At 53.4% G+C, this 13,742-nt stretch overlaps 1 protein-coding gene across 1 annotated transcript in view; it reads left to right on the top strand.

The window, feature by feature from the left end:
• The first annotated feature begins 2,183 nt into the window (after nucleotides 1-2,183).
• Homer2 (homer scaffold protein 2) overlaps nucleotides 2,184-13,742 on the top strand; it is a 48,874-nt gene continuing 37,315 nt past the window's right edge. The window contains exon 1 of the mRNA XM_090321470.1: nucleotides 2,184-2,258. Coding sequence (XP_090177596.1) covers nucleotides 2,254-2,258 — 5 coding nt within the window. The 5' untranslated portion in view covers nucleotides 2,184-2,253. The remainder of the gene's footprint in view (nucleotides 2,259-13,742) is intronic.

The raw sequence follows: 13,742 nt of genomic DNA, 5'->3' as shown, positions 1-13,742 counted from the left end.
ACTGTTGGTTTGTTTTTGTGTGCTTTTTGTTTACTAGCACAGAATACAGTTTTTCAGATGTTGGTGTCTGATTTAGCTGAATCATGCTGAAAGAGGATTGATCCACATCTAGAACAGAAGGACTCTCAGCAGAGTAATGGCTGCTCTTACTCTTGCTAATTCCGTCCATGTCTTCCTCATATCCACCTGTGTTCATCCCACATGCTGGGCATCTTCTAAAGGAAGCTACCTTCTCCAGCTCTCCTTCTACCGTCCCTCCCCTCCTCCTCCTCCTTCCTCTCCCTCCCCCTCCTGTGCTGGAGATGGAACCAGGACATGGTATCTGCTGGGCAAGGACACTGCTGCTGAGCACTGAGCTACCTTCCCAGCCAGAGCATAGCTCCTCCTGTATGTTACTCACAGTTCTGTAACCCAGCTTATCTAGAATTTTACTCATCTTGTCACTTCTTTCCTCAAGGCTAGGGCTCTGCCACTTGAGCCTCAGCACCACTTCCAGCTTTTTCTTTGTATGTGGTACTGAGGAATTAAACCTTGGTCTTCATGCATGCTAGACAAGCACTCTACCACTAGGCCAAACTCCCGGCCCTTCTTCTTGTCACTTCTGATTGCCTGTTGCTTCCTTCCCTCCTGAATCCCACCAATGCAGTAAGAGATGCCCAGCTTCTTTAGTCAGAAATCTCAGCATCCCAGGACTCTGCAGGCTTCTTAATTGATCTTTGGGCTTATCGAGTGTGCCTCAGACCCAGCTCTGATTGTAGCTTTGCCTGCTTGACCCTGACCCAAATCAGCTGTACAGATAAATGGACTAGTGCCTATCAGTTCTTCTACTGCCAGAGGCAACTATTCCCCGGTGTTCCAGTGTGTCTGAGAGGTAGCCAACTGGAATCAACTATTTCTTCTTTGTGATTGCAGGCATCCTGCTCTTCCTTGGCTTCACAAGTTCTTCACATTTCTTACTTTTTCAGACACGTCTAGACAATGTGTGAGAGGGTGTATGTCTTTGTTCCCACCAACCCCAAGCTCCTAGGACTCTGGGGCTCCCATCTGCTCCTTTAGATACTGGGAGGCTTGCAGCAGAAGCTCTTCCTTGGCTGCACACTGGGATTCCACATTTAAGGGGTTGTTGGTGCCTGGGTACCATCCACCAGTTATGCTCTTTGGGGACAGGGTCCCTAGGAGATTTTAATGTGTGGCAGGCCAGGGTTGAGGACAACTGCGTTCAAGCATGTGTTTTCATTCTGTGTGCCTTGGGTCCTGGGAATTCCGTCTGATCTTCTTTCAGTCTCTCCTCCAGGAATTGCGGGCCTGTGTGTCCTCCACTGTGTTTCTGTTTATCTGTCTCTGCTATCCTGCCCTGGGGGAAAGACACTGATCTTTGTACTCCTGATGTTACTGGGCAATTGTTCTGGCCAGAGGCCTGAGAGGGTGAGAAAGGAAGGAGCTCCTCCAGGTCTCCCTGGGATGGACAGAGAACTGACTGAGGACAGACACCATTAGAGGAACCTGGTGCTGCTGCTTGTCTGCAGAGCGGATACTTTGGGCCACCACCTGCGTCTAGAGGCGAGCTCCTGAGTCCCATTCTCAGCGCACCCCACCCCACAGGCCCTGCTAGACCTGAGTGGGGGAACGTATGCGGATGAGCCTAGAGGGAGAGAAGCCCAGGGGGCAGAGCCCGGGGGAACTCTCAGGCCCTGTGCTAGGCGGGGTGCGGTGAGGAACAGGGGGGAAGGGCTCTCTAGGCGTGGGAGACGGGCTGACAGCGCGCTCGCGGAGGGGGGCGCGAGCCCCAGGACAGGCCCGGGAGCTCGGCTGGCCTCCGGGGGTCTGAGAAAGCAGCGCGGGGATGGAGGCCAGAGGGCTGGAGTGGCGGGGTAGGGAAGGGCGACCTTTCCAGGGAGGCCGGGAGCCGGGGCGGGGGCGCTGTGGTCTCGGGACGACGTCCCCGCACGTGCCGGCCGGCCGAGCCCCGTCCGGCTCCCGGCGGGCGGGCGGGCGCGGAGCCGACGCGGGCGGGGCCGCCGTGACGGCCGCGGTTACGTAAGGAGCGGGCGGGACGCGGCGCCGGTGCGCGGCGGGCGCGGAGGCCCTGCCCCGCCCCAGCCCCGCCCGCCCGCGCCCGGCGGCGGCGGCCCTGCCGCGCGGCCCTGCGCCTGGAGCGGCGCCGGGGCTGAGCCGGCGCGGGCGGGCGCGCGGCTGCGAGCCGGCGGAGAGCAGTGCCGGGCCCCGCCGGAGCGGCCCCGGAGCAGCCCGGACATGGGGTGAGTGCCCGGAGCCGCGGCCGGCCTGGCGCGGGGCTCCGGCCTTGCAGGCGCGAAGGCTGTGCCCTGTTCTCCGAGCAGATGGGACCCAAGTTTTCCTGGAAGGGGGCGGACGGCCGCGCCGCGGTGCCGGCGGAGCGTGGGCTTCGCATCCGCTCGAGGGTGGCGAGGCGCAGGCCGGGAGGCTCCGGAGCCGGTGCTGGAGAGAGGGAGGGCGGGGAGAGCGACGGGCCGACGGGCCGACTCCGCGGAGGGGACCGACGCTCCCCGGCGTAAAAAGTGGCTAAGAGCGGGAGCGGGGTCCCCGGCGCCTCTGAGCTGTGGGTGCTGTGCGTGACGCCGGACCCTGCCCCTGCCCCTGCGCGCGGCCGGGCGAGGACGCGGGGGGAGGGGGGTACGCGGGGGAGGGTACCCTGGGGGTACGTGGGGGGGAGAGGGTACCCTGGGGGTACGCCGGGGTGGTATCCTGGGGGTACGCGGGGGAGGAGAGGGTACCCTGGGGGTACGCCGGGGAGGTACGCGGGGTGGTACCCTGGGGGGTACACTGGGGTGGTACCCTGGAGGGGTACGCCGGGGAGGTACGCGGGGGGGGGTTACTCCGGGGGAGGGGGTACCCTGGGGGGTACGCGGGGGGAGGGTACCCTGGGGGTACGCCGGGGAGGTACGCGGGGTGGTACCCTGGGGGGTGCACTGTGGTGGTACCCTGGAGGGGTACGCCGGGGAGGTACGCGGGGGGGGGTATCCTGGGGGGTACTCCGGGGGGAGGGTACGCGGGGGGGGGTACTCCGGGGGGAGGGTACTCCGGGGGAGGGGGTACGGGAGTTCCTGAACCCGACCGTGGCGTCCTCAGGCGGGAGCGCAGATGTCCCCACGTGTCCCGAGACCTGCGCGCCGGGTGGAGAGCGCGGTTGTCCTGTAGGTGCGGCGGGGTGCTGGGGCGCGGTTGTCCTGTAGGTGCGGCGGGGTGCTGGGGCGCGGTTGTCCTGTAGGTGCGGCGGGGTGCTGGGGCGCGGTTGTCCTGTAGGTGCGGCGGGGTGCTGGGGCGCGGTTGTACTGCGCCTGCTGCGGGCGGGTCTCCTGTGGGCAGCGGTCGAGGCAGGGGAGAGGCGCTGCCAGAGGGGAGGCACCGGGCGGGGGAGCCAGCCGAGCTGGACCGGGGCTGCGCTCACCCCCTCCCCAGAGGCTCCACCCTGGGGGCGGCACCGGACCGCGGGGCAGGGCGGCCTTTGCGAGTCTCATACTTTAAAAAAAGGGCCGATCTCAAGTGGAAGCTAGAGGAACCCGAAGCCGGTCACTGTAAACCCACCCCGCACACTTGAAAAAGGCAAGCCCTGAAACGATGGCCGAGACCCAGCAGTTCTGTGACAATGAAAATGGTTACTCATAAAGCATAAAGAAAGTGGCACAAAGTAATTTTTGTTTGTGGAATTTTAAGGAAGAGGAGCTTGAGGATTGTGTGTCAACAGAACGCGTCTCTCGTGTCACTTTACTGTCACTCAGGAAGTGTCTCTTGCTTCTTAAGGGTAAGGATTGTCTACCACTGCCATTGTTAATATCTCCATTTCTGTGCGGTTATGGTTATACATTGAAGGCTACATAAATAGTTTAGACAGAGGAGGGGAGGGTTAGCCAAAAATAGAACCAGTGTCACCCTTTGTGAGAGTGGTGTAGGACCCAGGGGCCAGTGGCCACCATGCCGTGATCCCAAGGCTCCGGTCAGGGCCCGCTGTGAGGACCCCGGCCCCTGGGGCTACCTTCCCTCAGGCCCGCCTTTCCCGCCCCCTCCCATGCTCCCCTGGGAAGTATGTACATCTCCCATGGGTTTCTGTGTCACTGCCCCAGGCAGGGCAGCCAGTGCACACCGCCCTGCTTTATCAGAGCTCCTGTCCTTCTCTCACCCTTGTCTCCTTTTCCTTGACAGAACCACAGAGGGCAGAGGGGCCCATGTGCCTGTACCTGCCAGTCTTCCTGGGGGAGGGGGCGGTCCCTCCCGCTGTCCATGCAGAGGCCTACTCCTGTCCCCCAGCCTCCCTCCTCCTCCCCTTCTCAGAGGACCCGGTCCCTTCCTAACCTCCTCTCTCTCAGAATGGGAACATGTTTTAGTTGGCAGTGTCCAGTGGAACTCCCTGAAGTGCTGGCAGTGCTTGGTCCCTGAGTGGGCCACCACAGCAGCCCCCGGCCAGATGAGGCAGTGGGCCACTTGGATTGTGGCTTGTGAGGCTAAGGATCTGAAGTTTAGGTTTACATGTCAAAGCTGTGCGTGGCCAGTGGCTGCCACATTGAACAGCAGAGTGACGGCCTCTCCAGTCTTCAGAAGGAGCTCTCCCTCCACCTTATATACCTGCTTCTCCTGAACACATCCCAAAGATGTCAGACCCACGTCTCCACCCATGCTCCGCAGTCTGGCTTCTGCCTATACCTCTGCACCCAGCCTGCCAGATCTCTACCCTTGCACTACACAAAGGGCCGTTCCCCCTCCATGACCGCAGGACCACAGTCCTCTGGCTTTCCTCTCTCCTTCCCAGGGGTACCTTTTTACTCTGCTATTGGCTTCTACTTTGAGGTTGCTTAGGAACTGGTCCTCTTTCTCTTTCTTAGTCATTTCTTTCTTCCTAGATAATGTCAGTCCATCCCAAACCTACTCGTGTCATTTATTCTTGATGGGATTTATTTTTTTTCGGTAACACATTCAAGTTTTGTATTAAAATTATACAGAATCAAAACTCTAAACATTCCTTGTTTATAAGATCCCCTGATAGCATATTTTAAATGATTTGACTACTTAATACCTATTTAAAGAGCTGAATTCAGTGTATCATTTGTCTTATCTTTATTGACTACAATTTACCAAGTTGTAAGAATAGTTACAGCCATGCCAGTACTTGACGGGTTTTGATGTCTGATAATACCTGCACGCTGGCCAGCATCCAAATAAAAACATCAGTATAGCTTTCATTCACCACGGAATATATTTTATTCAAAAGAACAAACTTGAGTTAACTTTTTTGAGGGCTCAGAGAACAAAATGCCCAGTAATTATTCCCTGGAAGCTGAAGTCATATATGCATTCTTATTGAACATTTGTCCCGTAGAGCAATACTCCGTTTATTGTTGTTGTTTTGTTCTATAGGGTTTTTGTTTGTGTGTGTGTGTGTTTGTACCAGTTCTGGGGCTGGAACTCAATACAAAGACATTGTCCCTGAGCTTTTGTACTCAAAGCTAGCACTGTATGACTCGAGCCGCATCTCTACTTCTGGATTTTGGGTGGTTCATTGGAGATGAGTCTCACAGGCTTTCCTTCCCAGGCTGGCTTCAAATTGTGATCCTCAGTTCTCAGTCTCCTGAATAGCTAGGGTTACAGTCGTGAGCCATCATTGCCTGGCTTGTTCAGGTATTAAGCGATTACCAGTCCCACCCTCTACTGCTTGTGCTGTTTTTGCATCTCCCTTTTCCTTTTCTCACTTTCCCTCTTCCTTTCCTCTGGCTCATCCATCCTGGTCCTATCCAGGCTTGTATAGGAGAGTCTTTCTATCTCTCTTCATCTCCGTCTCGTTTTCACCCTTCACCACAGGTCACGTGCTCTCTTGGCAGTTTTAGGGTGCGGCCACAGCTCCCCTCTCCAATATCTTTCATTAGATCATCACTACCTGCTTTCAGAGTGCTTTGGGTCTGCTGGATTTGGGGGGACATTCTTTTGTGTTCTCTCAGTACATGTCTTTCTTTCCCATGTATCCCTCAGGCTTTCTGCCATGCTTACCTGGGAAACACAGCATACAGACCCTTGCAGCTTTCAACACTTCTGTATGCTGACGACATGCAGTTCTAGTGTTTAACCCAGACCTTCCTCAGGGCTTCCAACTCGTGTCTGCTGCACCTGTTGCTCTTGCAACTCCTTCCAGTTTTCACCTCGCCTTCCCCAGGCGAGGTGGCTCTGTATTCATTTGCTGACTTCAAGTGTCACCCTTCATTCCTTCCTGTGTCCAGGCTTCCAGGTGTCCTGTGGACTTTATTTGAAGGGTGTCTTTGCCGTGGGTGTACCTCTTTCCACAGTGGTAGTCCTGGCCATCCCTGCATCCTTCCTGGACAGACTAACCTGCTTGCCAGCTTCCACTGTGACTGCTCCTAGTCTTCTGGCATGTAGGGACCGGAGGGACCAGAGGGACCGGCTTGTAGAGCTGAGATCAGATCCTGTCGGTCTCCTTGGGCACCCGTCAGCAGACTAGGCACTTGCTGCTGCCCTGTCTCTCCAGATTCCCAGACACCACCACTGCTCCTTATTGCAGACTACTAATTTATTGGCCTCCTTTCCTTGTCTTGTTCTGCCTGGGGCCCTTGAACTCCAGAATCTTCATATCTAGCCTCTGAAAACTCCCCTTCACTTCTGTAAGATTCGGCTTCAGGGCCATTGGCTGAGCCTGTCCAGCCAACCCACACAGAGTACTTTCCCCGCCCCACCTGCAGTTGCTTGCCACCAAACACCTGTAGTCATCTAGGCTTTGTTTGCTTGTTTATAACCTCCTTTCTTCCAATAGTTTCCATCCAAGATAGGGACGTAGCTTTCCACCACGGTGTCCCCGCCCCTAGCTCCCAATAGGCCCATAATGTTTTTGATTGAGTTAGTGCTTGAATGTGGTGGGCAGACTTTCTTGGCTTTTAGCCTGGAACTTAGGATGATTTTTGGGTTACTTTTTATATAGCTTGCTTAATTAGGAGTAGTAAGGGCCAAGAGAGAAAGGGATTGCACTTACAGTTTTTCTTTAGTGCTAAAGCAAGCTATTTAGCTTTTATTGTGATGTGGGTTAATTTTCAGGCTGTCTGCTGTCACTGGAGTATTCTGATTGTAAATTACCATTTTATCCTCCTATAAAAGGCCAACAGAAAAGCCAGCTTGTCTGCTGCTATGATATTTAGCTGATTTGTCAGTATTTATAAACAAGGTCTACTGTATTGTTTAGCTTCCCGTTACACTTATTTTGTTCAGCCAAGATGACCTTGCAGTGTAGGAATGCCACAACGTTAGCTATCTAACACCTCAGGCTTCCTTTCAGTAACCTATACCCATCAACTTTCTTCTGATGCTTTCATTTTCCATTCATACAAAACTATGCAATTTCTAAAAATTACAGGGATTTTCTTTGGAATGTTAACTACAACTAACAAAGTCATTCTGATAGATAGAGGTGAACTTGCTTTCTCATGGCCATGTAGTGAATCTTTTGCACTTCTCGAAAGTCCTGGAAGGCTGTTGGGGATGCAGAGATGAGCAGACCCACTGATAGATCTTGATTCTGTAGTCTTTATATATCAGGAAAATAAGCCACATGCACAAGTACCAAGTTTATGTTCAGAGGCAGTGAATTTAAACAAAGTGTTCCAGTCCACAGGAGGCAGGAGGCAATGGAGCCATTCCCATGTAATGAGGGTTAGGGAAGACACCCCAATACACCAGATGGGGGTGCCACGCGTGGTTGGCATTTAGGGTCACCCTGCTGCATGTACAAGAGTTTAAACATACAGTACACAAAATTTGGAAAGGAGAGGCACTACATACGTGTATGGAGTGAGTAAGTGAATGCATGTGAATATGCTTTGATTTTTGTGTGTGGGGGGTCATGGGCTTGTACTCTGGGCCTAGGTGCCGTCCCTGACCTCTTGAGCTCAAAGCTACTGCCCTACCCCTGAGCCACAGCCTCATTTCCCATTTTCTAGTGATTAATTGGAGATAAGAGTCTCATGGTCTTTAGTGTCTAGGCTGGCTTTGAACCATGATCCTCAGAGCTCAGCCTCCTGAGTAGCTAGGATGACAGGCGTGAGCTTTCACATCCAGCTTACGCTTTAATTAAAAAAAATTTATCTGTCAATGCAGTTTACAGATAACCTCAAAAGATAAGGAAGCAAACAAACAAACAAAAAGGTGGAAGTAGAATAACTTTTAAAGGATGGCTCTTTGGAAGCCACCACTGAGGCGGCATTGAAGATCTAAGGAGGAAGCATGACCCACATAGTAGGCCTGTAAGGGAGGAATGCTGCTTGTCTGTGACTAGCAGGTTCAAAGGCTCTGAGGTAGGGTGAGCTCTTGTGTGAAGGGATGGGAGGGAGGGAGAGGCTGGGTGGAGATGAGTGGGAAAGCAGCCAGCGCAGCTGGCCAGTGTCTTTGGAAAATGTCTCCATCCTCGCTGCGGGCAGCATGGAGCTCCCGGAGAGTGGAGGCGGTGCCTTCACAGAGCAGATCACCCGCGTCCTGCTGGTGGACTCAGGGATGTGTCCAGGCCTCTCTTCTCCAGCGCTTTACGGAGCTCGTTCATGACTTTGATTCTAGCTCATGTTATGGCCCTACTCCGGTATTGCCTTTACCCTTTCTCGTTAATCACTTATTTTTAACAATGAAAAATAGCTTTGTTTTTGCCTAATTATAAAAGCATTACGCATTCGCACAACAAAACCAGCACAAAGGAGGAAGAGAAAATTGCTGTCATCCACATCGTAGACACAACCCCAGCCAGCATTTGACGTCTAGCTTTACAGATTTTACCCACATGTCTACATGTGTGTCTACATAGAGCACGTAGGGGCCGGGGGTTTGACCTAGTAGTAGAGTGCTTGCCTAGCATGCTTGAAGACAGGGATTCAGTTCCTCAGTACCACACATATTCACTCATATTCTCCCGAAGTGGGGCTACGGCTCAAGTGGTAGAGCTCTAGTCTTGAGAAAGACCAAGGACAGTGCTCAAGCCCTGAGTTCAAGCCCCAGAACTGGAAAAAAAAACTGATGCCCTAACATAGAGCAAATACATTTTTAAGAGAATCATCTTAGCAATCTGTTTTTATAACTTAGCATATCTTGAGTGGCCATCTTTCCATGTCAATAGCTATAAAATACATTGTCATTTAAGTCCACACCTGCCTCTAATTTATGCTGCTAAATATGGTGCATTTTTGTGTGCCTGTGTACATCTGTTTTAGAACAAGGTATTTAAAAAGAGGTATTTGTGGCAATTCTTTAAGGCGATTGTTTGTTTTAAGTGAATGACTGAAAGAAGGAAAGGCTGGGAAAGACTGAGATTACAATTGGTGTTGGGGCGTTGGCAGCGCCTGTGTAATTTTGGGTGAGTCACCACTGCTCAGGGGAGTGCATGTAGTGAGAGCATCAGGAATACGGCGTTGTTGCCAAGGGCGCCTGGTGGACCGAGACCCAGCTGCTCAAATCATTTCTCCTTGTCTGGAGATGCCAGAGCAGGGTGATTCTACCGTAAGACTGGGGTGATGATGTTCTTGGCAAGCAGAAAGCACCCAGGTTCCTAGAAGGCCCCCTGTGCTTCAAGGGCTCTTCAGGGTATATCACATCTTTTCTTCAGAGAGGGAGAGGATCAACAGGCCCAGGAGGGCCTTGCAGTATGTCCCTTGCTGTTAGGGGACAAGCCCTGGCTGAAATACGGTGGTCACTTCACGCGGCACAGGTACCCAGCACCTTTGGAAAAGGACTATCCTCTGATACATCAATTCCTTTGCTGTTTGGCAAGGAAAGCTTCCTTTGCCTTGTCAGACATGGAGCAGACAGAAGTCACAGCATATTTACAGTAGAGAAAAGGATTTCTCAGAGCCTTGAATGGTTCTGGTATACCAGGTCTGACCTTATAGACCTTGCACTTCTTTTCCAGCATGAAAATAAATAGAGCAGAGACGTATCATGAGGAGTTGGAGCAAAGAGCTTTTGATTTGTGTTGATCTGAAACCCTGCGTTTCTAGGTATTGTGCTTATAGGCTGTCGCCCACGTTTTATTTATAGGTGAGCTCTGGCACCAGTTTCCCAGTGGGTTGCGTTCTGTGTGGGAAGAGGCAGGATGAAAGCCTCTGAATGCTCGGCAAAGTCTCCAGCAGCTCGGGCGCCGCTGAGGTGCTGTTGTCATCTGCGATCATTCTGGTACAAATTACTTAAATTTCACTTCAAATTATCTTTTTAGAAAATACGCTTAAAATATGCATGTGGGGAACACATTAAGACGTTTGTCAAAGACTGGAGAGATTAAAAAAAACATTTTTTATTCATAAGCTTGGTTTATAGTCCTCGAAGTAATTCGAGACCATAGGCCTTCTTCCTCTGTGTAGATAAACTTAGGATGAGGCATTGCCCACACGCTCGTCACATAGCCTGAAAGTGGCATCTTTGAGGGGCTGGGAATTTGACCTAGTGGTAGAGTGCTTGTCTAGCAGGCACAAAGACCCGTGTTCGATTCCTCGGTACCACATATGTAGAAAAAATACCGGAAGTGGTGCTGAGGCTCAAGTGGTACTCAGACCCTGAGTACAAACCCAGGACTGGCAAAAACAACAACAACAACAACAAAACCCCACAACTCTTTGAGGTACCACCTTTCCTTGACAGAGGAGAGCCGCAAGATGAGTGGATTTCCATGTATGCCTATGGCTGAACCAGACCCTGATGTTGGCCCTGGCTCATTCCCGTGATCCATGAGGAAACCTCTGGGTTATGAGAGGGCACTGCCCGCAGGGACCTAATTAGTGAGGGATACTGTAGCCTCTGCTGCCTGGGTATGAGAGCTCTCTGGGGATCACTAACTGGAAAAGCTTTTAATTGGTGTTGTCGAGGTAAACAGAGAAAGGGTGCCTCTTTGAGCAATGAGATCTGTGAGTTTATTAACCTCCGGGAGGCTTGGATTTCCTTGCTCCATGGAGCAGATAATCTCTCAGAGGGAGAGGACATTGCTGGAGCGCTGGCATGACGCCCGTGTGCAGAGGTAGCGGTGGGGGGGTGGCCTGTCTCTGCCGACCTTCCTCCCCCATTGTGTGACAACCCATGTCCCACGGAGGGTCGGCTGACCCCTTCCCCACATCACTGGCCCTGCGCCCACTCATGGAGTCCAGCAGTAGACCAAAATCGAGAGGGTCAGAGAAACCAGATCATAGCAAGCTCTGGTTTCTCCTCTTCCTCCTCTCCTCTTTCCTCTCGTTCCCTGCCTTCCTTTTGTCTCCCTCCCCTCCTCTTTCTTTCCCTTTCTCCCTCCATCTTTTCTTTGCTTCCTTCGTTAGTGGTACTGGTGTTTGAACTCAGGGCCTTGCACGTGCTCCTACTACCTGAGCACACACCCAGCCAAACCCTGTTTCTCTTAAAGTCTAATCCCCTAAATCTGAGAAGGCATTGGAGATGGAACTCTGAGTCTTAATTCGAATGAGAATGTGTAGATGGTATACCATCGACAGTGGCCAAAGAACCCACTGTGGTGGAGAGGACGGGTAGGTGTTTGCTTGTGACCATGCTGGAGCACATCCCCAGGGCGGCCTTTGCATCGCACACAGAATGGGTATTTGACAGAAGCTGCTCACAAGGCACCACCTCGGTAGTGATGATTCATGACTTGATCCTCCTTAGTTGGACATTTCAAGCATGCTGTAACTTAACCTGACCTGCCTGTCCTCTGTGTATGCCTGTGTACGTGGTCCTTACCTCCCTTATATTGTTTATAAAACAATATAAAACATTTGATGATAATTGGAAAGTTCTGTCAACAAATTTTAATGATCTGAGACTTCCCTTTACCCACCTAACCATTATAATCCAACAATAGAATAAAGATGAAAAGACACAGATGAAATGAATTCCTGGCTCCAGTGTATTTTTCCAGCATATTATTTCCATATGTCATCCGTTTGATGAGTAAAGCAGACATTATTACTTTTTCTGTGGTACTGGAGTTCTGGTGAGTGATGAGACTCCACCTGTCCCTACGTCCTGCACACCTCTCTCCCCTGATAACCGATACTTACATTTAAGCCGTCACCTCACCCAAAGGTAGAAGCAAAATGCACAAGGTAGAGGGAGGAGCAGGTGCACAGGCGTAGAGTGGTAAAGCGCTGTTCTGAACACTTGGAGACGGCATGGCAGGATCTCAGGGAGGGAGGGAGGGAGGGAGGGAGGGATGGACGGACGCAGCTCACGGTGGGCTTGCAGAAAAGTAGGAAAAGACCGCGTGAGGCGGGACCTGGGAAGCTGTGGCAGGGAGCGAGGCGTGAGAAGGCAGGAGAATGGACACAGGCTGTTCAGGTCTCAGAGGCCTGGAGGAGAGGGAGCAGCCTCCACTCGGGTTTTGTTAGAACTTGCAGGAGGGTGACACACGGCCCGTGGGGTGAGGAAGAGGTGGGAATATGGAGGAGCCCTGCGGTGAGTGGGAAAGCAGGGAGCATGAATGTCGGTGAGGAGAAGCAGCTAACGATGACTCTAGGGCTCCACTGAAGGTCCAGATGGGAGAGGACCTGGCAGCCCAGGGCCCTGCGGGAAGCAGCAGGCAGAGGAGACGGTTCACGATGAGCCCAGGCCGTCCACCCCTCAGGTGGCCACGGAGAGGGAGCCAGCGAAGAAGGTGGAAGGACAGGCCAGTGGGCGGTGGCGGTGGAGAGGCGTCTCCAGGAGGGCTCAGGAGCGGTGGAGCTGGTGGTGTGGAGGGTGCTGGAGCCTCTGCGCTGAGCCCGCTGTGTATGGAGGCTCAGCCAGGAGGCAGGTGAGCGGGGAGGGCGGCGTCGTGTCGGGGGACGAGGTCGACTAGGATGATGACATGAGGCAGTCGGGAATGAGAGGAGGCATTTGGTGTGGAGAACCGTGGTGCATAGGTGGGTGCATGGGTGCTTGGATGTGGCAGGAGGCTGCCAGAGAGCAGAGGACAGAGGAGCCACACCCACCCTCCTGGGTGTTCGGAGCCCCTGCGAGGGCTGCTCCTGGAGGGGGCAGGAGGCGCCTCCTTTGGAAAGGAGGCCACCTTGAGGGTGTGGCGGCAGGAGTCACCTGTGGGGTGGAGGGCAGGGGGTGGGAGGTTAGAGCACGTGATGACATGGGCTTGCTGCTTTCCCGAGAAGCAGACTGTGGGCTCCTACGGAATGACAGGTGGAGGTCAGAGAACGAGAGGCGCAGGTGGGGCTCTCCCAGCCAGCTTTGCGGTGGAGCCTGGTGCTGGTCTGGACGTGGAGAAGGCAGACGGCGGGGCCTGTGAGGCGGGGAGGCAGGGGTCGATGCGGGGATGAGCGTGGCTCTCCAGGAAGAATGTAGAGCTGGTGGGAAAACACGTACCTGAGGGAGCCGAGGGGCGGCCATGTGGGTGGCAGAGGGAGAGGGCAGTGCACGTTTCCAGGTAAAGAGGGGTCCACCACGTGACTGTGAGTGACAGTCACTCACAGAGGAGGCAGAGGGGCCTGGTCCAGGCAGATGGCTGCAGCGGCAGGAAGGAGTGTCTGTGTGCTGGTGGGGTGTTCCACGAGGACTCCTCGGCCTCCGTCCAGGCAGGAAGGAGTACTGTGGCCAGGGATGCTGATGCCTGCTGGTTTCCAGGATTCTCCGAGTCCGGGAGGCTTTGGGGGAAAAGCGGGGAGACCCGGCTCAGAACAGGGGAGTGTGAAGCAGGGAGCCCTGGATGATTTCCCTAGAGAGAGCAGCCCCCATGAACACTTTTTTTTCAGTTGGGGGTCCATAAACATCTT

The sequence above is a fragment of the Megascapheus bottae genome, chromosome 30 (genome assembly GCF_031878675.1).
Source record: "Megascapheus bottae isolate mThoBot1 chromosome 30, mThoBot2.hap1, whole genome shotgun sequence".
NCBI lineage: Eukaryota > Metazoa > Chordata > Mammalia > Rodentia > Geomyidae > Megascapheus > Megascapheus bottae.
Note: the sequence above shows the minus strand (reverse complement) of the source record. Positions and strands in the feature narration are given on the sequence as shown.